General features: G+C 56.8%; 5 protein-coding genes across 5 annotated transcripts; 3 read left to right on the top strand and 2 right to left on the bottom strand.

The window, feature by feature from the left end:
- Positions 1-796: 796 nt before the first annotated feature.
- On the bottom strand, positions 797-2,610 carry TRIREDRAFT_61239 (uncharacterized protein; the record flags this gene model as incomplete). The annotated part of the gene is made up of 4 exons (XM_006964906.1): positions 797-1,942; positions 1,998-2,060; positions 2,205-2,268; positions 2,330-2,610. 4 exons carry the CDS (start codon positions 2,608-2,610, stop codon positions 797-799), a joined length of 1,554 nt encoding a protein of 517 aa, XP_006964968.1.
- A 3,103-nt stretch (positions 2,611-5,713) lies between these two features.
- On the top strand, positions 5,714-6,733 carry TRIREDRAFT_60756 (uncharacterized protein; the record flags this gene model as incomplete). The annotated part of the gene is made up of 1 exon (XM_006965067.1): positions 5,714-6,733. One exon carries the CDS (start codon positions 5,714-5,716, stop codon positions 6,731-6,733), a length of 1,020 nt encoding a protein of 339 aa, XP_006965129.1.
- A 4,155-nt stretch (positions 6,734-10,888) lies between these two features.
- Positions 10,889-14,149, bottom strand: TRIREDRAFT_77570 (uncharacterized protein; the record flags this gene model as incomplete). Its single annotated transcript, XM_006964905.1, has 3 exons — positions 10,889-10,975; positions 11,053-12,711; positions 12,767-14,149. 3 exons carry the CDS (start codon positions 14,147-14,149, stop codon positions 10,889-10,891), a joined length of 3,129 nt encoding a protein of 1,042 aa, XP_006964967.1.
- Positions 14,150-18,723: 4,574 nt separating this feature from the next.
- On the top strand, positions 18,724-18,888 carry TRIREDRAFT_34402 (uncharacterized protein; the record flags this gene model as incomplete). The annotated part of the gene is made up of 1 exon (XM_006964797.1): positions 18,724-18,888. A coding segment is annotated over one exon (165 nt), but the record flags the coding sequence as incomplete, so codon positions are not given.
- Positions 18,889-21,885: 2,997 nt separating this feature from the next.
- On the top strand, positions 21,886-22,996 carry TRIREDRAFT_106951 (uncharacterized protein; the record flags this gene model as incomplete). The annotated part of the gene is made up of 1 exon (XM_006965066.1): positions 21,886-22,996. A coding segment is annotated over one exon (1,111 nt), but the record flags the coding sequence as incomplete, so codon positions are not given.
- Positions 22,997-23,676: the final 680 nt, after the last annotated feature.

The following is a 23,676-nucleotide window of genomic DNA, read 5'->3' as shown; positions in this document are numbered from 1 at the left end:
AACGGAAACCAGCACAGCACAGATCTCCGAGTCCAAAACAGCACGGCTAGATGCGTTCCTGCAGCGTCACCATGCGAGTCTTTGTCCCTCCCTGAGAGAAAGACCGGAACGGAGCAACCTGTGCAAACCTATCCAAGGCGTCCATATACATGGCCAAGAACAGAAGACGACGAGAAGGGGAAAGAAAAGTGAACAAAGTACGCCTCATCGCTTTCCCGCAGAATCGCGTCCACTGTCGCAGATGGACAAGTCGCACAAGATCTAATTTCCCCATGTGTGGACTGGATCCCGCCTCGCTGAGACGGACCCAATCGCTATGGGGGCATCAGCTCTCAAAGAGGCGGTGTCGGCCTCCCCGCCTCGCGTGTGAGGTACAAGAGTAGAAGCGTTGGTGTACATGCAATACATGTGGGAGTATATATAGAGACAAGGTGTAGAAAAGGGGACAAGAGACTGACAAGGGGAGCAGCAGATGGTATTGGCACATGCGGCTTCCCGCAAGCCTTCTCGTCTTTAACCTCAAGATCGGGATCCGCAGTGTAACGCAGGCACGGCGTGGCGCTGCGTCATGCAATCGGTCCCCTGACGCAGATCGCCGTTTGCTGCTGTCGTGCGAGCAGGCTTGGCCTGAATTGAAACAGTCCGAGGTAGGCAGGCGTTGACGAGCACGACAGGCTGTTTGCTGGCCACGCCACGCTCCCGAGACGTCGGGGCAATATCCTGTCTGAGTGACCCGGGGGGGGGGAGGGGCATGGCTGATGCAACAACCGCTCAGAGGTCGAGGGGAGAGCCGCATTTAGCAATCGCAGCGCTCAAAATGGCGCGGGAACGGCACCACGTCGCGGACGTTGGGCACACCAGTAAGATAGCTCAGCAGGCGGTCAAAACCAAGACCGAAGCCTCCATGGGGAGGACAGCCCCAGCGTCTCAGATCCAGGTACCACCCCATGTCGCTGGATCTGGCCTTCCGCTGCGTCGGGACCTCCAACCCGTGCAGACGCATGTTGTCTTCGAGCTGGGCAAGCCGGTGCTCCCTCATGGAGCCGCCCGCAAGCTCTCCGAGATTGGGCACCAGGAGGTCGAAGCAGTCGACAGTCGGCCCCTGAGCCGGCGGCGACTCGGACTGGAGCATGTAGAAGGCCTTGATCTCCCGCGGGTAGTGCGTGACAAAGATGGGCAGAAACGCGTCGCTCGCTTCGTCGTATCCGATCTTTTCGGCAAGGTACTTTTCATGCTCCGACTGGAGCCCCGAGCCCCAGACGGGCTTGTGCTCGAACTTGTGGGCCACGGGTTCGAGGATCTCAATGGCCTCTGTGTAAGTCACTCGAGGCCATCGGGTTGGTGCCATAAGACCCCTCCAGCGCTGCTGCAGCTCCTTGAGATCTACAAGATCTTCGAATGCCAGGCGTTCGGCAGGATCTCTAGAGTCGAGTCGATGCTTCTCGAGCTCCTGTGCGGCGCTTCGCAGCCTGAGTCCGCTGGCGAGCGAGGCCAGCATTCTCTGGGCGAGATCCATGACCTCATCCATGTCTTGAACGAAGCTCATTTCAGCCTCGAGCATATAGAACTCGCTCAGATGCCGAGAGGTGTCACTCTGCTCGGCTCGAAACGTGGGCGATAGAGTCCAGACATTGCCCAGCGCCTGGGCTAGAGCCTCCAGATGGAGCTGTGATGAGACAGTGAGGTACTTTGGGTCTCTGAAGAACTCGGACGGTGAGCCGCTCTTGACGGTAAATGCCTCCCCAGCACCCTCGCAGTCCGACGAGGTGATGATGGGGGGGTGTGTTTGCTGGAACTTTTCTTGGAAGAAGAACTGGCTCACGAGGGCCATGGCGTCTGACCTCAGCCGGAGCAGGGTTGAGTTGAGGGGAGTTCGCGGACGGAGATGTGATATAGCCCTCAGGCTCTCTGGCGTCTGGTACTTGTTCTGAATAGGATACGTCTTGAGGATAGTCAGACCCGTTATTCACTTGCAGAATAGCTCAGTATGGCCTTACCTGAGGGTTAGATGCGCCGAGGATTTCCACCTCGTTAACCCGTAGCTCAGCCGTAGCTGGGACCTGGCCAGAACCAGCCCCAGGAGCATCAGCAGCTTCTCGCTCCTGGGCCGGAGGAGGGCTGGACTGGACGCGAGGCGTGGCATCGTCCAGACCCGGCTGGTGAGCGGCCGGGCTACGGGCAGGGTTGCCTTGTTGAGGCTCTACGCTGGATCTAGGGAAGCTACTGTGCCAGACCCCGGTGAGGCGAACGGCGGCGCCTGGGCGGATGCTACCACGGGCCTGTCTGTCAGCTGGTGCTCGCCAGGATGCCGGGACGAGGGCTGACGTACTCGGCGGCCAGGCTCTTGTCGACGACGGCCTGGACGGGCCTCATGGACGAGCCGTCGGTGATGTCAACGAAGCGCACGCTGGCGCTCTTGCGCACTGATCGCACCCAGCCGCAGACCTGGACATCCGAGACAAGGCGACCCGGCTGCCATTCCTTCAGATCGGCCACGGTCGTGACGTCGCTGCTGCCGTCGCCAGGGACGCGCACGGAATAGCTTCGCCGGGCTGCTGGCAGAGGCCAGCGCCGGTGTTGTCGAGCCAGCAGGCGGAGCGGATGAGACATGATGGGCTTGCTCAGAGGCTTCTCGCTTGCTCAGGTGCGTCTCATGACGTGAGAGATGTGCTTGATCCCTGGTGCTTTGGGTCCTGTCGTCGGCAGGGAAGAGGCAGGCGGGCAAGCGACTGACTAGATGTCTCGAATCAGAGGCCCGTGATTGGCATATCCCGTCTTGCGCGTAGGATCAGATCGAGGTTGGTTGCAGTCTTTCTTTTTCCTCCTTCTTCTGTTTGCTGAAGCTGTTATTGCTGGATCTACTACCTACTACCAGCACGAAGAGGAAGAGCTGTGAGCAGGGGTCCGGCAAAAAAAGGAAAAACTGTCGCGCCGTTGGCTGCGGGCCAAGGCGGTGAAGGCGCCTTGTGTGACTGTGGCTTGCGGCACCTGGAGTTGGCGAACTGGGGAGGTAGCACAGAGGCAGGGAGCAAGTACCAGTACCGGTACCTAAGGTACGAAGCAATGATTCCAGAGTCCCGTCTGCGTCTGTACAGTCTTCTGCCTTGTGCCTACCCACCTATCTTCCAGGGATGCATTGAATCAAACTGTCATGATAGTAGAGAATTCGAACATGTCTGTTAGTGGTTTCTCTGATGTTCCAAGGTTGCAGCGTCACTATCCTGGTGAAATTTGGCAGTGAGGCCCGTCAATCTGGTTACATGTAGGTACCTTGGGCCAATGCAACGGGACGGCAGCGCTAGAACAGGGGCCGTCAAGCAGCTCAGCGGTTAAGGCATGGAAAAGAGTCCAGAGGGCTGGGTAATACCACTAAGGTACTAAGTAACATCTTTGCTCCCTGCAGCCATGAATATAGGCGTTGCAGGCATCGTGCATGGCACCATTTTGACCTATTAGGTACATACTTGTACTGCCATCCACGGATAACAGTTGGTGGCTGCTTCTGGCCTTCAGTTGATGCTTCGTTCGTGGCCTAGGTACTCCTAGTGAGTAAGGTACTTCACCTTAATCCTCGAGGTACCTCGTCTATACGGAATGTCAAAGGTAGCGGCAGTTACCTACTACTAGGTAGTAGCTCTTTCCTGAACCGACTGTTTGGGACTGGCCACAAAGTCGACTGCTGACTACAAGGAGGTACCTCCAAGTTGCCATCGACTTGCTCGTCTCTTTCGTTTCTCTCCCACGCAAAGACCAACAGGCTACTATCACGAACGAATCACGGACAATACCTCACTGCCACCCTCACCTGCTCACTTGCTGTACTCGCTCACCCACAGATTCTCACACAGATACCTGCTTGTTCCACTCGCACTCACACCCGTGGCCGCGCCTCGCCCGCTCACACGATCGCCTGCCGCATCGTCATGCATCTCCCTCGGGCCTCTCAGATGCTGCCTCGGACCGCACCCTCCTCGTCTCCCTTCTCTCCTCTTCCGCGGCATTGGTCGTCACTAACTCATGGACCTCTGCTCTGAATGGCCGCAGCAGAAGCCTCATGTTCCACCCGCACCCACCGCCGCCGGATGGCCTTGTTCTCTCCTCGTCATAATATCACGCTGAGTCCTGCTTGATATGGCAGAAGACATGTCGCGAGAACGGGTTATGGATACTCTGGGTGCCTGGATGTACAAGTACATGGTGAAGTCGCCCGGCTAACGGCTGTCCAACCAGAGAGCATCTGATGTCTCAGCTCGAAGCCCTTGTTGCTCGACTTGCGGGCATCGTCGTCAACCCTTGAGACCTCATCCCAGCCAGTCTTAGGGGATTGGGCAATGGCTGCGACCAGGCATGGATCGATAGCTCTAGGCTGCCAAGTCACAGCCGCTTCCCGCCTCCACCGTCGAGGGTGCTGGGACAATCCCAGCTCAAGCACACACACACACTCAACCAGCAAGGCCTATCCGTCTATCTCGTGTATACACTGATCGTTGGTGGTACCGCCCCTGGAGAGATCTGCCCACCACCCGCCTGTGCAATACTTGGAGAGTACACACACACACACACATCCACTCACACTCAATACAGGCAGACCCAAGAGCCCTCGAACGGCCCCCATCCCCCCTGGACCATGTCCTGTGCCGACACAGACTAGTTTGGATCCTTGCCAGGTTCAACAGGGCGAGATGAGGTGTCACAGATCTTATGCGCATGCGTCCGCAACAATACTCCGGCCCATGCCAGAAGCAACGCTCACGAGCACGCTGTACTCTGCTTGCATGTGCTCTCCTGTCTGCCGTTCCCCAGCGCGTCCACCGAAGCCCAAAGAGCAATGAGCAGGCCAGTCTCAGCTCGCGCACCAGGGCAGTTCCGCTCCCAGTCTGAAGCCAGAAATCGGCATGGTCCATAAATCCTGAGCCGCCGTGTCTGAGAAGGCCCACGGGGAGGGGGGCAAACGGTCCGCGAACCATGCCTCTCTGGCTCTTGGTCCGGGCTCTCGACCTGCCTCTGAGATCTTGCAGCACGCGAATTCAAGCACCTGCTATCCAGTCATGGGCGCCCCATCGATGTACCAGCATGTCCCGCCAACTTGGCTGCCGGCGCCCTCGTGGGTCCCGGTATGTATTCCTGTCTTGCCGGCGAGACATCATCTAGCGCCCCTTTGGTGGTTACTAGTAGTCTGTCAAGCGATGCTTGACACTCTTACTATTTGCAAGTTAAAAGATCGCTAGCCTCTTGCTTGCTACTTCTGGCCCTGCCTGCTCGCCTGCCGTTGGCTCTTGTCCCAAACATGTGGTTCAGATTCTCGACATATTGGGTCGTACAATTCATGGCAATCCCTCCATCTCGCTTCACACTCTCAATGAGCCTTCGCTTCTGAATGACTGCCTGATTGGTAACTCGTCTTGAGAAGAACAGGAAGAGGAAGAAGACGATAAGGAAACCAGAGACAGGACGAGAGACAGAAGAGACAGAAACAGAAACAGCAATTTATATCAGGCCGAGACAATGATATAAACGCACTTCACTCGCCCTGCTGACTGGTTTCGCTTCTCGGGATTCAAAACAAGCAGTGCCGCCTCCATCTCTGATATAAGATCCGCGCTTCTCCTTCGATTAATCTCTTTCGATAGTTTCTTCAGTCACGCCGCTCATCATCCCTCGACAGCCTCATTCCTCTCCTCACTGCTCAACAGGTCATCAGAAACTCATGAGTATGGCTCCAACCTCTAGGTCCAGCAAGGTAAGGCCGTCCGATGTGGCGGCCGACACCAAGAGGAACTTTATACCTCTCGTGAAAGCAAACTATTCGGAGATGTTCCCTCCCTATTCCGTTCTCTACCGGCAGCCCGCGGCACAGCTTGATGTCCCACGCCGGAAGCCGAGCACTCGTCCCCCCATGTTTCGAGTCGAATACGGCGATCCCGTCATGAGGGCCATTTACTATGCCGCCATGGAGACTGAGACCAGCGAGGCGGCAGGCGGGCCGAGAGTCCGGATTCCCTTCATCTGCGCCGCCAACGACCGTCGTCCCGGGGGAGACTGGGAAACTGGCTGCTCCGGCTACGAGGAGAAGCTCTGCCGGCGAAGCAACCTCTCAGCCACACTGAGCACGCCGTGGCCGACGATGGGAGAGACGTCCAATTATCCCATCCCGTCTGCCGGGGGCATTCTCTCGGACTCAGTCGTTGTCTCGCGAGGGCCTCACGAGCGCTACGAGCCACTCGACCGCTGGTACGACCTGCCAGTCGTCTCCGTTCCGCCTACGCGGTGGCCAAAGCTCACGGAGAACGGCACCAAGTACTCCTTTTCGGCGGAAAGGGACATGATTCGAGAAAAGATCCGCGGCGCCCTTCTCATCTGCCTCTACAACAGCTATGACCGTGTCGTGATTGGCGACTTTGGCCTCGGCAACGGCTACCGCAACCCGCCGCGGGAGCTCGCCGAGATCTGGCGGGACATTCTCCTCTTCGACCCTCATCTCCGCGGACAATTCTCCTATGTCATCTTCGTCTTTGAAGACCCCGCACAGAGCACAACTCGCCTGATCCAAGAGGAGATGCTCAAGAAGGACCGAAAAAGCAGCGGCGTGTCAAAGGCAAAGTTGCCCCTCGGCTCCGGTGGCACCGGCCCTACCGACATGGACATTTTTGAGGGCGTCTTTGACACCGCGGAGATTGAGCGCGTCCTGTGCCGGCCAGACCCCCGATACGGGCTCGACATGATCACCTCGTGATTTTTACTTCAATACAAAACATTACATTGCTTGTGTCATGTGAGTCACAATGGCCACCCACGGACAGGCTACGGGGGGGGGTGGAACAGCCTACGGCAGAACCAAACACGGGGATGGCTTGACTTCGTCTCGAACGCTTAGACAGACATCTTTGCCGCCGACTCATTTTACTTTTCGCTCCTGTTCGAGCTTCGAGATTGATCCCTCAATGGGCTCATCAGGAGGCGGGTGAGGGGAAAGAGAGGCTTATTCACTGTTTTCTACTCGTATGGGCGGTGTTCTACGTCTTGCCTTGATTTTGGGTGCGAATCGTTTTTCTGCAATCTTTTTGGGGGGTTTCTTGTTCCTGTGAATGTAGAAGGGTGTCAATGTCTGGGAGGTATGTACATGGAGGCTGGTTCGTCTGAACGGGCTTGGATGGACGGGCTAGACTGCTAGGGACATCACATATGAGTATCATTGGGGACAAGGTCAGTTTGTCGGGTCTGGTTCATGTCTTCTTTTTTCGCCTTCCCATGCTGCATAGAGTCATCCCATGTGTATGATTGGCTGCTGCTAGTGCAATCTAGAGGTGGTGGGCTTGCTGTCAAGCTCCCTAGGAGGGAGGTTTCCGTTCTTTTCTTTCTATCGTCTTTTTTTCCATCTGCCTGCTAGGGCGCGGTGTGGCCCGGGATGAGTTAGGAGTGGCTTTGCAACTTTGTCTCGTTACCCCTCCGAATCGAAGATGCGCTTGATTCATATCAGACTCTTTCGGCCATCAGCATATTAGTTCCATCACTCGATGACAAAAGAGACAGACAGCTAACATCACACCTTCGCCAGGCCCCACACGAATGTCTGATATTCGCTGGGCGAGGGTTCGAGAATCCGGCGATGCTGTTCGGACAGGGGGCGCGAACCACTGCTGTTTCCAAGTAAGCGCAGAACAAGAAGTGCTTGCGTGGGTGTTGGCAACCCAGCAAGCCTCCATTTCCCCCCAGATGGAGACAGACTGGGCAAGGCCCGGGTTAGCCTGTCACTGTCGACTGCTGCTGAGCTGTAGAGATCGAGCAAGACGGGTCGTGGACGAGACACGCAGCACACACACGCATACACGCACATGCAGTCCACAATCAGGCCATCAGGATTTCCTCCCGATCCTGCGGCACAAGCTCTTGCTTATTATTAGAACCCGACTATGTAACCTGCCGGAGTCCCTTGCATGTGTCAGACCAGACCGGCTGATGGCTAAGACCGGTGAGGACGGGGCCGGGCTGGGTGAAGGCTCCATGGCTCCCTGTTGATACGCGGCTGACACGATCTGCAAATGGTTCCATCACCGAGGAGGTCGTACCCTCAAGGTAGAGGCTAAAGAAAGGCCGTTGGTAACGGCCGTTTGCTTTGACTCAGAACGCCGCAAGTGGCTGCAGGAGGAGATACAAGGACCATGTGTGTGTGTGTCTCTCTCTCTCTCTCCGTCATCGACCACATTGGCCTGACGGGGAACGCCGCTGGGATGCGGAGTCGCCACTCATCAGATGGATGGGGGGACGGAGAATTTGGCAGCAGAGTGCCTGGCCCGGCTCGCGATCCTCCGTAGGAGGGGAATCGTCTGTATCAGCTCCGACCTCGATCCTTGGTCTGCGTGTGAACACACAGGCAAGATGGCGCCGGCCAATGATGCGGAATCACTCGTCGTGAGAAGCAATCCTCCCCTCCTCTTCGTGTCAAGCCCTCTCTACAATTTCCCCCTGTGATGCTGCTCTTGGTCCTGACTTGTTATCACCACACAAGAAGGCAAAGCAAGCATCCAGCCAGCTTATTCGGAGCCCGCTCCGCGCTTCTATATGCGAACTTACACACACACACACACACCCTTCTCCTCTCACCCTCTCTCTCTCACCTGGTTGGACTCCCCATGCTTGCCCTAGCAGGGATCGCGGAACTCGCCTCTCCCCATCGGAACTGTGGCTCCGAGTGTCAACGGCTGCGGCCGTTGGGGAAGCACGGGGAAATGCATCCTCTAATACTACCTACAGGTCCTAGTACCTGGGCCATACTGTCCAGGGCGGCCCGGAGAGCTGGGGCTTGCTCTCTGGCCTCAAGCCTGCGGCCGCATTGGCAGCCCGTCTTGCTCACTTTTTTTTTTTTTTTTTGCCTGGCGTGCCCATTGGCACCAGTACAAGTACGAGGAAACACATGCCTGCCACGGTGGAAGCGTGTTCGTGCTGTTGTGTATGGCGCCAGGTCTGCATCATTCCCGGATGACAAGGTTCTTTGTTGACATGTCATGCTGTGTCCTGCCGGGCACTGCCACCGGCAATTGCATTGCCCGATTATGTCGTGAGCCTCTAATAGTTGCTTCCCTTTTGTCCCCCCCCCCCCCTTTTTTTCTTTTTTGAAAGAGAAGGCATGGGAATGGAAGGAAAAGGAAGACTTGGCCGTGATGAGAGAATCGTAACGGCCTTGCGTTGGCTCACAGATTAGCTTCGCTGGAAGTGCAATCTTTGGCGCGCGCTTCTGAGGGAGAAGAGGATGGGGTTTGCGAGTTCGCTCGTAAGCCAAGCAGCGTTGGACGCCCCTGTTCATGATTAGGTAGCCGGGCGGAGGAGCTCACGCAGTGAGATTTCCACACAGTTCGGTGACTTTGTTTGTTACCTTGGGACAGGATGGCGTGCATGCATGATGCATGGGCATCGTGTTGTGCGGAGAGGCCCATGCTGTTGGGGGAAAAGGAGCTGCCTTTCCATTGTCGTTCTGCTTGTAGTAGTGTCTCTTTGTGTCATCAAAAGCATACAGTATCAGACGAGACAGAGTGAGTGTAGTGTGGCGTATGTAGGTATGAGTGAAATGGGTCGATGGACGGTATGTACGGTTGCCGACTTGCTGACAGACAGACTTGGAATTAGCATGACATGTCGTCTTAATCACACCCAGTCCCCGTCCAACTTGCGCTCCATACTACTACTTCATACCTCCAAGGCTCAGCTGGCCGTGTGTTTCCGGGTCGGCCCCCATCACCCATTGACAGGCGAGTACAAGGGTGTGAAAGACTAGGGGTTTGGGAGGGATCTCGCATCAGGTTGCTACAGTACAGCGCATTGAGCGACTTTTTTCATGAGCCGAAAATGCGCCTTGCATCGTCGTTGAGGCGCGATTGCTTGCGCATATCATACATAGAAATGAAGGGCGGGATGGGGGAAGAGACTTGGTGACAGACGACGAGGAGGAGGAGGAGGAGGAGGGAGAGGGGGAAAAGGCTTCGTATGTGGTGTTACTGGAGGAATCGCGGACTTTGACAGATAGGATTGAGTCCTTTCGACTTGTTTTGGCATATGAGCTAGGAAATGACATATGTTCGTGGACGAAGCAAGAGGTAAAGAGTGTTTTTTTTTTTTTTTTTTTTTTCGTTTGCCCTTGAGGAGTGGAAGAAACTGGGTTGCATTCAAGACAGCAGCCAAGTCATCAGTCAATGTCTCTTTTTTCTCTTCTCATAAGCCAACTTGTGCCATTGGGTGGCAAGACGGCCAGGATCCATGTCTCAAAACGAGCGATAAGATAGAACGAAAATATTGAGGAAGATTGAGGATATGCGAGTTATAGAGATTAAACAAGAGAGTTTCTTCCCCATTTGTACGTTACGTTACCATCGACCATGGATCTCACCTCCTTATTTACGTGAGACATTGAGAACAAGGTCACTCTGTTCTTCGAAAAGGAGTAAATCCATACCTAGGCAAGTGTGGTGTGATTGTCCCGCCCTTCGCCTTGAATACCTAGCTGAGGATTCAGATACAAAAAAGTCGCCATCTTTGTTTCATGTAAACACCATCGGCTCTTTACCTCGTATCTTACCTCGTCTTGTTCAAGACTCTACGTTTCTAAGCTCTGACTGATTTGATTGTTCAAGCCACTTGTGATGGAAGCAATGTAGTCCGCAGTCAAACATATAGTGATAAGTACAGCGTCAGGGTTATCAATGCAATATGCAATACATACATGCCTAGGTAGTTGGTTACACAAACAATGCTGCAGCGCCTCCCACGATATCATCTAATTTTCCATGCGTTTCTCTCTCTTTTTTCTCCTCCTCTGCCATTGACGCCCCATTCGAACAAAAGGCGAATCTCATTCCGTCTCTGTGCCGCCACCCTTAAAGGAGTTGGGTTCAGCAACCTACCAATAGGCCGGTCTCAGTCCTGCAAAGTTGGCCATTACGGCGGTAGCCTCTCCATCGCCTTCCTTCTTTCGTTGTCCGCTCAACTATAGGACGAATTAGCATTCTCATCATCTCCTGACGACGACGCAAGGGGGAAAAGGGGGGAGGCGGGGGAACATACCTCCAGCTGAACTCCTCTGTGAATGTGAACAAGCCAGTCAACGTAGCTCTTCGCCTCATTGTTGCGATCCTCCACCAACATCCGCGCAAACTCGTACTCGGCGCCGTCAATCCCCTGCCGCGCCAGCTGTATCGTCATGCCCTTGGATCCCCTCATGCTTTTGAGGAACTCAATAATGTTGCGGACCTGTGCGCTGAGATGCGTCTCCAGCACCGGCAGCGTGGACGTGTACGGATCCAGCCCCTTGAGCGAGTCGTGGCCCTCGCCAAACAGGTCGGTGATGAGGTTGGGCGACGTCTGGGCGTGAAACCACAGCAAGCACTGCTGTCCGTTGTCCACCAGGTAGACGCCACCCGGCTCGACCCGTGAAAAGGACGTCCGCACGGACGGGGGCATCTTGAGGTGGCCTGTTTCGGGGTCGGCAAAGCCCTCTTCGGGCTGGAGGTTGTGCAGAGCAATCATCCGGGGGTACAGATACAGGCTAAGCTCCAGCGGGCCCATGCTGCGGACCATGCGCAGCTCGTGCACTCTGCGATCCGAGTTCTCGATACCGCCCTTGAAAGCTCTGCATTTCAACATGCCTAGCATGTACATGCAGAACTCCTTCAGCCGTTCGGGCATGACCAGCTGGCTCGGAGGGAACTGATTGGCAGAGTGCTTCTTGTAGTAGGCCATGATGTCGATTGTTCGCTCCGTCAGCCAGTTTCGCACATCCTGGAGATTGGCCGATGTCGTGGCGAGCTTGGTGCTGGCTTCTTTTGCAAAGATACCCACAACCGCGTCCTGGTCGACAAACTTGAGGCACTGCCGAATGGCCAGCTCCTTGGTGTTGGACTCCTTGGAGGTGTCGCTGACGCTGGCAATCACGTTGGAACATCGCACGCGTCGCTGTCCGGACGCGGTCGTGTACAGGAGAGCCGTCTGGAAGTGGGCGTCCAGCTTGGGATCCAGTTTACCGTCGTGGCTAAACGACACGCCGAGCGCCTTGTCCGCGTCAATGACGCCAATCTCCAGGTCTGCCCCAAAGGTGTGCTGGACAAAGTTGCCGTGGTACGCCGCCACCTGCAGCCCGGTCGAGCAGCGGACCTTCATCAGCGCCTGGAAGCCCGTTTCCCTCGTGATGGCGTGCGTAATCTCCATTGACAGCCGGGCACCGTCTCGCGGGGCGATGAAGTTGGGGTAGTAGAACGTCTCTCCACCAGTCGTGGCGGCGACATGGCCTATCGTCGCAATGTCCAGGTAGCCGCCGGAGGGCGCAGCAAGGAAGAAGTCGACACCAATGCCGGACGAAGCCATCTTCTCCGAGACCTTCTTCCACGCGGGGTGTTCCGTCGTATACAGCTTCTTGTCCAGCTCGCCACCGGGATGGTTGCCGTCGTCGCGCATGAACAGTCGGCCAGGGCCCCAGGTAGGCAAGGTCGAGCACGAGCACACGACTTTACCTCCCGTTGCCTCCAGCGCAGCCACGGCGGCATTGAGCGTGGCAAGCAGAGCGGGCTCGGGGTTTTTGATGGTGGAGAACATCTCGGGGAGGCGGGTGAGGAGAGAGGTGATGATGGCCTTTGACTCGTACGGGTCGACAAAGAGGCCCTCGCCGAGGGGGAGGAATGGGTCTTCGAGGTCGGGCATGATCATCATGTGCGCTTGATCCAGATGAGGCTGTCTTAATGTTAGCGGGCCATCTCATTCTTGTTCCCAGTGCTCGTGAACTCACGTTGATGTTGTAAAAGTGAATGTCCTTGTCGTACGTGATGAACCCAACCTTGGCTCCCTTGGGTATCCTTCGCTTTGGCTCGCCATCTTCATCATTCTCCTCGTCGTTGCCGCCGTAGAGGGCCGCGAGGATGCCCTCGCAGAATGTCTCCATGAAGCCCTTGTTATAGGATTCCTGCGTGACGTCGATGACAAACAGCCAGCGGAGGCCGACGGGCTCTCGGGTCCAGTACTCCTTGGGGACGACGAACTCGACGGTACCGCGGTGAAGCTCCGGCCGCTGGTCTCGATCTAGGCGCACTCCCTGTGGGCTGACGGCGCAAAAGTACTCGGGCGGCGTTTCGTTGGGGTACGAGCAGAGGTTGCACACGAACTTGTTGCCGCCCGATCGGAACATCATGAAGGGGTTGATATAAGCCCGGCATCTTCGACATCGAGGCGGGCCGGCGTCGCCAAAGTCGAGAACGGGAATCTCGGCCTCTCCCGCTTGAAGTGGGGCCAGAGGCTGGATGAGCATGCCCAGGGGCAAGCCCGTCGCATGGAGGCCCTCGGCTGTGGTTGGGATGTTGTTGAGGGTGAGTCGGGTGAATTTGGGAGAGGCATTGCCTTGGTCGAAGGCAACAAAGGAAACCGTCGCAGGAGGGGGCACATGGCGCTCGAAGGTCGGGTAAACGTTCTTAAAAAAGTGCTCCTGGATGGCGTCCCTCGAGGCGGGTATGCTGGGCATGTCGTCTGGCGACACCTGGCTGGGGCCAGCCGAGCCTATTGACGTGGCAGCGTCGGGAGAGCCAAACCTGGATGCGAACTCGGCCGGCGACACAGGGGCCGAGGGGGTGAAGGGAGAGGTTGGCGCCGGGAACTGGCCCGGATTGGCCATGTGAGGCGTGCCCATGGGGCTGGCCAGAGGGCTTCCAAACTGCCCTCCCAGCGCCGGGATGCCCTGCGGGTTGTTGACGTTGAGGAACTGCTCGGCGGGCGTCCCCGGCGGCAGGCCATTGAAGGCCTGCGACGAGCCCGTCGGCTCCACGCTGTGGTACGCGTGCCTGTCCTTCTTCTTCTTCCTCGCGGCGGCGCCTCCCGCATCCGCACCCAGGCTCATCCCGCCAAACTGCGCGGCAAGGCCAGCATCCTGCGACGGCATCGGAGACCCGGGGAAGCTCTGGCCCTGCGGCGGGCCGTAGCCGGGCGTCGACGGAGGCGGCATTGCCATGGGAGGAGCTTGGTGGCCGCCATGGTACGGGGGAGCGCCGTAAGGGGAGCCCGGTGGCACGTAGGGCGAGGAGGGGGGCTGGAACTGGGGAGCCGCTGGAGCGGACGTCTTGTTGGGGTCGTTGGGGTCGAGGACCTCGCCGTGGCCCAGGGCGTGATACTGCGTGTAGTCCATTGATGGCTCGGGTCGGTGCGAGGAGGCTCTCGCAGGAGAGGACGCGGGATGAGGCTCGAGATGGCGATATCAGACAGCCGGGTTGTTGGAGGCTGACAATGAGGGGTCTTCTTCTCGCAGGAAAACCAAGACGGGAAAGGAAACAGAAAAAACAAGGTCAGCGACTGGTAGGGATGGACATGCTCAGCACCGCTTCCATGATCCGGTACAGGAGCTGCAGAGAAGCGCCAGGCAAGCACAGGGGAGACAAGGTGAGGCTGTCAAGGGCCTGGAGCTGGTGCTGGTGCTGGTGCTGGTGCTGGTGCTGTGCCTCGGTGGCCTTTTCGCGGTGCTTCGACTTTCCACAATCGTGGCTTCAGAAGCGTCGATGCGCGCTTGGCCGTGATTGGCTTAGCCCGGCTCTGAGCTATCGACATGCTTATCGGGTCCTTTTACCTTATCGTGGCACATGTTGACAAGGCCTCCCCACATGCAGCTAAGCGTTGCTGTGCCTTCTATCGGGCTCTTGGCAGCACGTGCACCGTCACATGCGCGGAGTGTCCAGCCATTCCGTGTAAGTCGAAAGATGGGGACGGTCAGGCGGGAGGGTCTGTGTACTAGTATATGGGATCAATATATCAGACCCGGAAAAGGAGGAGGCCCAGGTTGAAGGCATGCACAGCTTGTTCGTCTCCAGCCGCCCTGGATAATTGCCGGAGGTGAAATGTTTTGCAGGAGAACTGCCCTTTCACTCTCCAGAGATGCACATGTATTCGGCAGGGCATGTCGGGCCAATCCGCTGTCAGTTGGGTCATGTTGCATGATAAGCACGTACGTATGAACTGTACAGGGCGTCATCCAATGAACTCCTTGCACCTTTGCAGCTCAACTCTGCCCGTGTACCTCATCCCCTCCTTTGCATTTTGGAGATAGATAAAAAGATTCCCTTCCAGGAGAAGGAATCGGGTGCAGACCTGTCATTTCTCAGGTACTCTGGTGATGGGATTGGCGTGCCTTGCTTCGCTACCTAGGGGTAGCGCCACGGTCATCTGGCACGACACGAGTCGGGCATTTAATGAGTTGTCATTCGATAACAGGCACCGCACCAGGCCACTCTCCATGGCTTGCATGGAACAGAAATGACAGTTGTCTATGTCGAAATGACTGCTGGCAATCAATCTGCAGTGACTGCTTTGTACAAAGCTTGCTGCCGCCTCTGCTTACTGCTACATGATGAACTGTAGGACGCAAGAGGTCGCTGGTGAGCGCGTCAGCGCATTGGGCTGCTCGGCGTGTAAGACTGTATCTGAGCCAATGCAAAAACCTGCGTGGGTGCCTAGAATATCAACAGTCTATGGGATATTGAAAGCGAAGATGACGCTTCCAGAGAGTTGTCTGGGTTGGGCACAGTCAGTCCAGCTGGTTGGGCCGCATGTCTGTGTTGTTGTGGTCGAGTCAAAGTGCGGGGGCAGGAGAGGTGATGACGGCGTCGCGCCCCGCGAGAGATTACCGCAAACTCAAGCAAAAAACAATCATTGAACAGGTTAAGAGAGAGCTTCGAACACAAGACCATGGAATAGCTGTGAAATCTAGGTCCCAACTACGTAGTCTGTGTCGATATGCGTTGGTAGACTCTCGTCCAGACTACCAGGTAGTCATTGGAGCCTGAGGTGCGCATGGTGACATGATGGGTGCAACGATCCGAGCTACGAGCGGCGAAAAGAAAGGGCAGCAGAGGACCGTTCGAGATCAGGGAGAACGGAGGAAAGGCTCGAGTTTGGCGAGATGCCAACTGCCGCAATTCGGCAAAGGAAACAGGTCCAGAAACAGCGGGAGGTTGAGCTCCGAGCGTGGCGACGGTGAGACGATGACAGACGGCCGGTCGCATGACCATCCGCCACTCCGGCAGCGGGCAGTCTTAGAATCACGATAACTCATCGCAGCAGCGAGCTAGAATTACAAAATGAGTTGCAATCAATTCGCAAATAATCCATCTTGCGAAAAATGTCAATAAGTGTCCCATTTCAGTGGTGGTTGCGGTGAAAGGCGGCTGAGAAGCGTTGCGACGGCAATGTCTGGATAGCTTCACGGGCTGGGTCGTGAGCTCCAAGGGCGACACCTCGCCCAACACCGAAAAAAAAGTGACTTTGGCTGCGAACAGCAATAATCGCACCAAGGCGTAGCGGCGCCCGAGTAAAAATAGGTTCAGCGAAAAGCCCGAGAAACAGACAATCAAATGCATCCATTCACAGCACGGCGAACGGGGGTCGCTGCCGCGCAATTCAGAATGCGACGACGACCATGGGCGAGCAACGACAGCCTCGACCATCGAGAGCGAACCACGTAAACGCTGGCGATGACCCGCCATCCAGCAAGTCTTACAAAACAGTCACCGCTACGGCCGCACGGCATCTGACGTCAAAACATGGCATGACGGCAGAAAAGAAAACAGACACGAATCCAGGCTTGCCAAAAAATGACTCACAGTCGAGACTAAACAAGAAAAGAAAAGGGGAGGGCGAAAAGGGCGAGAAGCAGAGAGAGAAGAGCAGAGCTGTCGAGGAATCTGGCATGTCCAAAGTCGGGGGGGAGCGGTCGAGGCAGCCAGATCAGAGCGTCGAGGTACACGGCAGACGAGGTGATGTTGGCGCTGGCCAATCAGAAAATTGGTCACGAGGCAAGGGATTTATTTTCGCAGCCGAACTGGCGTCGATTTTTACTTTTCTGCGTTGAGTGGACGCACGACAAGGGCCGGTGGGGCCCGGGCTAGCGTGGCAGACAGGCAGAGCCCGGAGGTACCGGTACTTTGCGAGCTGGACATGCATGGGATTGATGGCATTGCATGGGCAGCGCAAGGTACTTGATACCGGGGCTGCTGTAGCGGGGGGGGGAAAGGGCGCTTCTGGCGTGTCTTCTTTTTGTTCTGCAGTCTGTGTGTTTGGGCTGGCTTCGCAGTTGGGTTCTGCCTTCGTGTTCTGACTTGTCTGCTGCAGAGTAATATGGTTGGGCCTCAACAGAGAGCACACATCACGGAAGAAAAGACTTGTTTCTTTTCGAATCGTCCAATTAATTCAGGAAGTGTGTATTCAAGTCTGAAATCCATCAAGCAGCCGCACAAACACGGGAATTGCGACACCACAGCTCCCGTCCACCACGCGGGTATAGGGTAGGGTAGACAAAGCCCAACAAGCAACAACATCCATGACACAACGGAAGAAGACAAAAACAAAAGAAAACGCTGTGGCGGCGCCTCGGCTCTTGCGCAGATTGGGGCTGGCGCAGGATCGCTTCCCGGCCGGGGAGAAAGAGGGGCTTGTACCGGTACGCGCGCAAGGTGTGGTTGACGGCGCCGGTCTGGCACGTCTGGCCACTGGCAAGCCACCCATGAGGGCGCTAGCGGGCGGGTGCGGCACACAATGTCGGTGCCATGTACCGCGACCCGTGGCCGCATGCTCGCGCAGCAGCGAGTACAGGGTACATGGCCAACACAGACCACCCTCGAGCGCCGCTAGCGGTCCAGGGGACGGAACCGCTGGAGCTCAGCGCTGGACCCCTCAAGCTCTCCTGGAGGAGGTGGATGGATGGAAGCTCTGGGCTGGCTGCTCTACCTTACTGTACTAGCCCGTGCGTGCGCTCTCATCTGCTCTGCGGCGCTGCTACATGTACTTCTCCAGCGCTCAGCAACCTACCTAGCTCTGCACGCCTCCATCTGCCAGCGCTGTTACTGATTGCGGCGCTGCCCCCGCCCCGTATATAAACAAGCCCCATCGCCCTCCCACGCGCCCGACCTGAGCCTCGCCTCTGCCCTCGATCCCTCATCGCTGCTCTGCCAAATCGTCGCCCGTCTCCGTTGTCGCGCATAACTCCATCCTCGCCGCTCCTCTGCCGCCTCTTGCAATCACGTTTGAACACGTCCCATCGTCCCTCCGCAACTCCGTCGCCATGCCTCCCAAGAAGACCGAAGGCGCTGCCCCCAAGGCCAAGTCCGGCGCTGCCCACGCCAGCTACCAGGTTCGTTCCGGCTGCTCTGCTCGACCCTTTTTGTTGTGTGCCGGACGCTTGGATGCGTTATCACCGGCTGCGTGATTGGAGACGTGCTAATGCGAGGCCGACTGCAGGACATGATTACGGATGCCATTGTCAATGTATGTGGGCAGCCCTCTGTGGCACCAGCGCATCTGTTTGCGCTCGCTCAATTTCCGCCTGCGCCCCCCCCTTCTCTCTTCCCTCTCCCTTACTGCTGTCCTCTTCCCCCTCTCACTGCTACCCTTTTCTCACGGCCCGTCCCCTCTGCCTCTTTCGCTGTCCCCTCTCCTCCCACTGTCCTCTTGTTGTCCCGTAATCGCTCCCACCGCCATCTCTTCACCATCACGCCATTCCACGTCGCGTAATGCCCCCCCTCCCGTCCCCGTCCCCGTCCCACCCGTCTCTCTCCCCAACTGTGCGAACACGCAGATGATTTGAGTATAAACTGACTTGCTCCGTTTTTCCTTTCGCTACCAACAGCTCAAGGATCGCAATGGTTCCAGGTAAGCGTTACGGCCCATGCAGCCCAACCATTGGGCAGCGCAGTACAAGTAGCTAACGTGGCCCTCAATAGCCGTCAGTCTCTGAAGAAGTATGTCAAGGCCAACAACACCTTGAACGTGTCGGACAACATGTTCGACTCTCTCTTCAACAAGGCCCTCAAGGCCGGTGTTGAGAAGGGCATCTTTGCCCAGCCCAAGGGCCCCTCTGGCGGCACCAAGCTGGCCAAGAAGAAGCCCGAGCCCAAGAAGCCTGCCGCTCCCAAGAAGGAGAAGGACGCCACTGCTAAGAAGGCCACCACCAAGAAGGCCGCCGCCCCCAAGAAGGCCAAGGAGGGCGAGAAGAAGGAAAAGAAGGAGAAGAAGGAGGGCGCCGCCACCACCACCAAGAAGGCTGCCGCTCCCAAGAAGGCCGCTGCCCCCAAGAAGGCCAAGGAGACTGCCACCAAGGTATGTTTATCACGTCCGCGCTGACGACCCCGCCCCCCTTTGCTCTTACGACTCTCCATCCTTCCTCTTCCTGTTCTAACTCCTCTCCCCCCTTGTTCAGCCCGAGAAGTCTGAGACGGCTCTGACCAAGACAAAGACCGGCCGTGTTGCCAAGACCACGAAGCCCGCTGCCACTAAGAAGGCTGCGCCGAAGAAGGCCGCTGCCCCCAAGAAGGAGAAGGCCGCTGCTGCGCCCGCCGCTGCCGCTGCCACCGCCAAGGCGTAACTTGACCTTGCCGAGGCGTGAGCGAAAAGCAGCTTTTCCTTTTCAACTTCTTGTATCCTTGACGAAATGTGGCACGGCGTTTTTGGGGTTGCAAATTATCACTACGGGTCGGGCAACGGAGAGCCTGGGTTTGGCTCGGGACTGTTTGATTGCTGTTTTGGCGGTGCGCAGGAATGATGTTTTGTTTTGATACGACGCGCACCACTCGGGACGCGCTGGGCACTGCATTATCGCACTATATATGTGACTTTCCTGGAATGAGTCTCCCGGTGGGGGGGCGGATCACTTATTGTCTTTCTAATGACTACCGCCTGTCAGTGTCCTGCTTTCTGCCGTGAGAATTTTGCGCAAATTCGGGGTCTCTGGTGGGTGGATGTCGAGGAAAATCACCCCCTCTCAAAAAAGCGGGAGAGAGTGCCTGGTGGAGTTTGTGTGTGTGTGTGTGCGACTCGAATTGTTTTTCTCAGGAGAGGTATGGATACGTGTAAATGGTTTTATCGAAAGAATAGACTTGTACATTTTATTTCTCACTCTATGATGACGCGCTGTGATCAAATCTTGCTGTCGCAGGTAATTTTTTTGCTACCTATGAGATTGGCTTGAATTTCATCCTGATGAAGCGCGACTTCGACATCACGGCTCTCTCTCAATGACAGCAAAGGCGCTTTGTTGTCCTGATTGTGCGATTCTTCAGCGCGTGTTTCGAGCCGTTACAGAATGGCGCTACTAATATGTATCATTGATGTATGACGTAAACACCAAATTCATCATAAGGAATTACATACTCTTTGACAAGACAAATGGTTCTGGTGAGACACACTGACGAATTCCCTTCTCATGCTCATCACTCGTTATTCATCCTAGCTTTGTCCGAGTCCCAAATGTTCACTTATGTGCTGGCTGTCCTGTAGAAGGAGAAAAAAACAACCAACAGCTTAACCCCAAGTTGGCGTGCGCTCAGCCTCTTTCGTCTTGGGTGGTCACCATGACGTTAAGCCGCAAAGGGTTTCCGGTGGGAGGGATGAGGCTTTGCATGTCTGTACGAATGTATACGTGTACATGCGGCTGGCGCTGGGGACATACCAAGCGGAGGGCATGTCTTGTACATGCAAGCAAGGGCCGCCAACTTTGACTCCCCCAGTTTCTTTCCCCCCTCCCCCAAAGCTTCCGTGGCGTCTTACCGTCCACGAGGTGGGACTATTTCCGGTTGATGCCCTGGCTGGGAGCTGTCGTGTTCCTGCGGCTGGGGGGGCTGCCACGTAGGTAGACGCAGCACAGCATCGGCGCTGGATACAGAGGTAATCGTCGGGAGTGGCTATCCAGACAGAGCCGAAACGTAGTAGTATAATGGTTTATCTATAGTGCCTACTATGTCTACTGAATAGTAGGTACCTAGGTATTAACAGAGGCTGATAGGAAAGAGGCAGTGATAGTAGGATAAAGTAGACTACCTGTGTATCCTACCTACCTATGTACTCATAGCGTTATAGCAGCAGCATGCAGTTATCAAAACCCGTCTTCATCAGCCAGAATGCGGGACCAAGCAGGTACCTACCATAATATACCTGTACCAGCTCTACCTAAGGTACCCATATCAGCTCAGCTGCTGTATAACCCTGGCCTGCCGTCTTCACATCTTCACATCTCCATCCTTCCATCTCGTACCTTGTGACGCACTCACTCAATTCAAGGCCGTGCTATTGCTCCCCTAATTGATGCTTCTGCCGGGTCGCCAGACTTTGCGGCTCCCCGTCAGCGAATCTCGTCAGCGCATCCCGCCATCGCCGTGTTCCTTATGTGCACAAAGGTACATGTACCTTACCTTACCTCCTGTAGCTGGGAACACGCACGGTACCAGCCGACGACAGCAGCCTGGCCCGTGCGCGCCCCCCGAGGCACCTGTGACATGTTGGCAGGGCTGCGATGGGGCGGTACATGCCAGCCGTGGCTGTGACGTGTGAAAGACGGCAGCCTGAGCAGGTATCTCCCTAACGCGGCCCGGGGCTCCCCTCAGTGAGGGCGGCTTGTAGCTGCAGCACCTCCCTCGGCGTACCTTCCTGTAGCTTCCAATGTTCCCTGGCCTCCTTCACAGGGGAGGAAAGCCAGTCTAACCGATTCTTCCGAAAGAGACGCAACTCCGGCTTCTTTTCATGGCCCGTCTGCTTGGCTCCCTGGCCACACGCCGATTGTTTTGAGCCAGGCAAGGTCCTACCTTAAGAAGCTATTACTTGTACCTGCTTTTTTGCTTCGTCGGTCTGTCAAGAAGAAGGAAGCTCGGACTTTTTGTTTTCCCAAAGGGTTCCCTTCTGTCTTTGCGTTGGCGCTGGAAGATGGCGGACCGGCCCTCTGTCTTCCTGTCGTGACCGAAGGGAATCAGAGGACCGACTCACACCCTACCATCCACAAACCAAGTCGATCACGCTCAAAACATAACGACGGCACACGCGGGAGAACAACACAGCCATCTGCTCGAACGGACCAGTGGCCCCTTCACTCTCCCCCACGCAACCGCCACGATGGCCTCGTCATCGAATCCGTTCCGCAAGAGTGCGACGCAGCACCCCGGGAACCGCTTCTCCCCGATCCCCTCCTCCATAGACGCCGCCCAGCTGTTCCCGCCGCCGCCGCCGCCGACGACGACCTTCCGCGACGAGAACGTGCCCCCCGCGGCCGCGCAGAACCCAGCCGTCGACGCAAACAAGGCAAAGGTCGTCAAGAAGGTCCGCGTGCTGTCGCCGCCTCCGCGGACCCCCGAGTCGCCGGAATGGACCAACAGCTACTTTGGCTCGGCGGCCACCGCCCCGGCGTATGCCTCGGAGCAGGATCCCTTCAACAATGTTGACAACGACTGGGACGATGCTTCTGCTGCTGCCACTGCTGCTGCTGCTGACCCCCTCTCTCAACCGGCTGTTCCGCCGGTTCTGCCGCCGTTGACGGCTGTGGAGACGCAGAGGCCGGTGAATGTGGTGGCCAATCCGTTTAGCAAGAAGAAGTCGCACGAGACTGCGGATTTCAAGAATTCCAGAGAAGACGCGAGAGAGGAGGGCGAGGTGCTCAAGGAGGCGCAATCAGCGAGGCGGTCACTCAACGTGGATTCGTTTAAGCGGCTGCTGATGACGGGGGCGGCGAGCCCGCCCAGCTCTCCACTCCCAACGGACTCGTTCGAACATGAACCTGCGGACCGCCCAAGGCCTGTATCTATGCCTCCGCCGGCACGGGAGGCCTCGACGACTGCGTCTACTCACAAGGAGAAGAAGGCTCCCCCGCCTCCCCCGAGCTCGCGGCACGGCAAGGTGATTAAGCCCGTGCCTGCGCAGAGCCCCACCGGTACCGCGAGTGCCGTCACCAGCCCCAAGGAGAAACCGGCCGAACCGGTTGGCCACCACATTGAACCGTCACGGCCGTCGCTGTCTAGAGAGACCTCAGCCAGCAGCGGAAGCTCGACCAGCAGCAGCTCCTCGGCCTCGGTGTCGGACGAAGTTGGTGAGATGGACACCCATCCGTCCGCCCTCACAGCCAGCCCGGATCATATCGACACCCCCGTCTCGCCCCCGACAAGCAGTGTCAAGAAGCCTGTCCCAGTCCCGCCGCCGAGGAGGCAGCCGCGGAGCGAGGCCAAAACAACCAGTACGGATGTGCAGGACAACGACCCGCCTCCACGCTCATCAATGGACTCAATCTCGTCCAGATCCAACAGTGTTCGACATAGCGCCAATGCGCCCGCGCCTCCGCCGCCCCGGAGGACGACTTCGGGATCGAGACAACCAGCCACTTCGCACTCATCTACCCATATTCACCCTCCCGACGTAGACACGCCGAGGACATCGTCGGAATCGACATCCAGACCCATGGCGCCTCCTCCGCCCCCAACTCGCAATCCTTCCACTCGCCGACCTCAGAGCTTATACGGCCTGGAGTCCTCTCACCGACGGGTCCTGGGGGAGATCAAGCCGCGAGATGTGGTGGCGCCCCCTCCCCCGCCTGCGAGAATCAGGGGCAGCAGTCAGAGTAGTGCTGAGGGACGGTCTGCGCGGGCGAGCCTGGACTCTGCCCGGAAACCGAGGTCCTCTGCAGACGAGTCTGGGGATCTGGGGGATGCGCAGTACACCGGTCAGACTGTGGACATTTTGGCCGATCTCGAGTCGCTGCAGAGGGAGGTGGATGCTCTGCGGGGGAAAATGAGCTGACACGGTAACGAGCTCGTGTATACACTATTGGAAAAATATGGAGTGTCGGAAGCTGAGCTGTACAAGATGATACCAGAAGGAGATATAGCATTAGAGGGGAGTTGAGATGTGGGCGAGAGG

Source organism: Trichoderma reesei, assembly GCF_000167675.1.
Source record: "Trichoderma reesei QM6a unplaced genomic scaffold TRIREscaffold_8, whole genome shotgun sequence".
Classification (NCBI taxonomy): Eukaryota; Fungi; Ascomycota; class Sordariomycetes; order Hypocreales; family Hypocreaceae; genus Trichoderma; species Trichoderma reesei.
The sequence above is the reverse complement of the archived record's forward strand: the minus strand, read 5'-3'. Positions and strand labels throughout refer to the sequence as shown.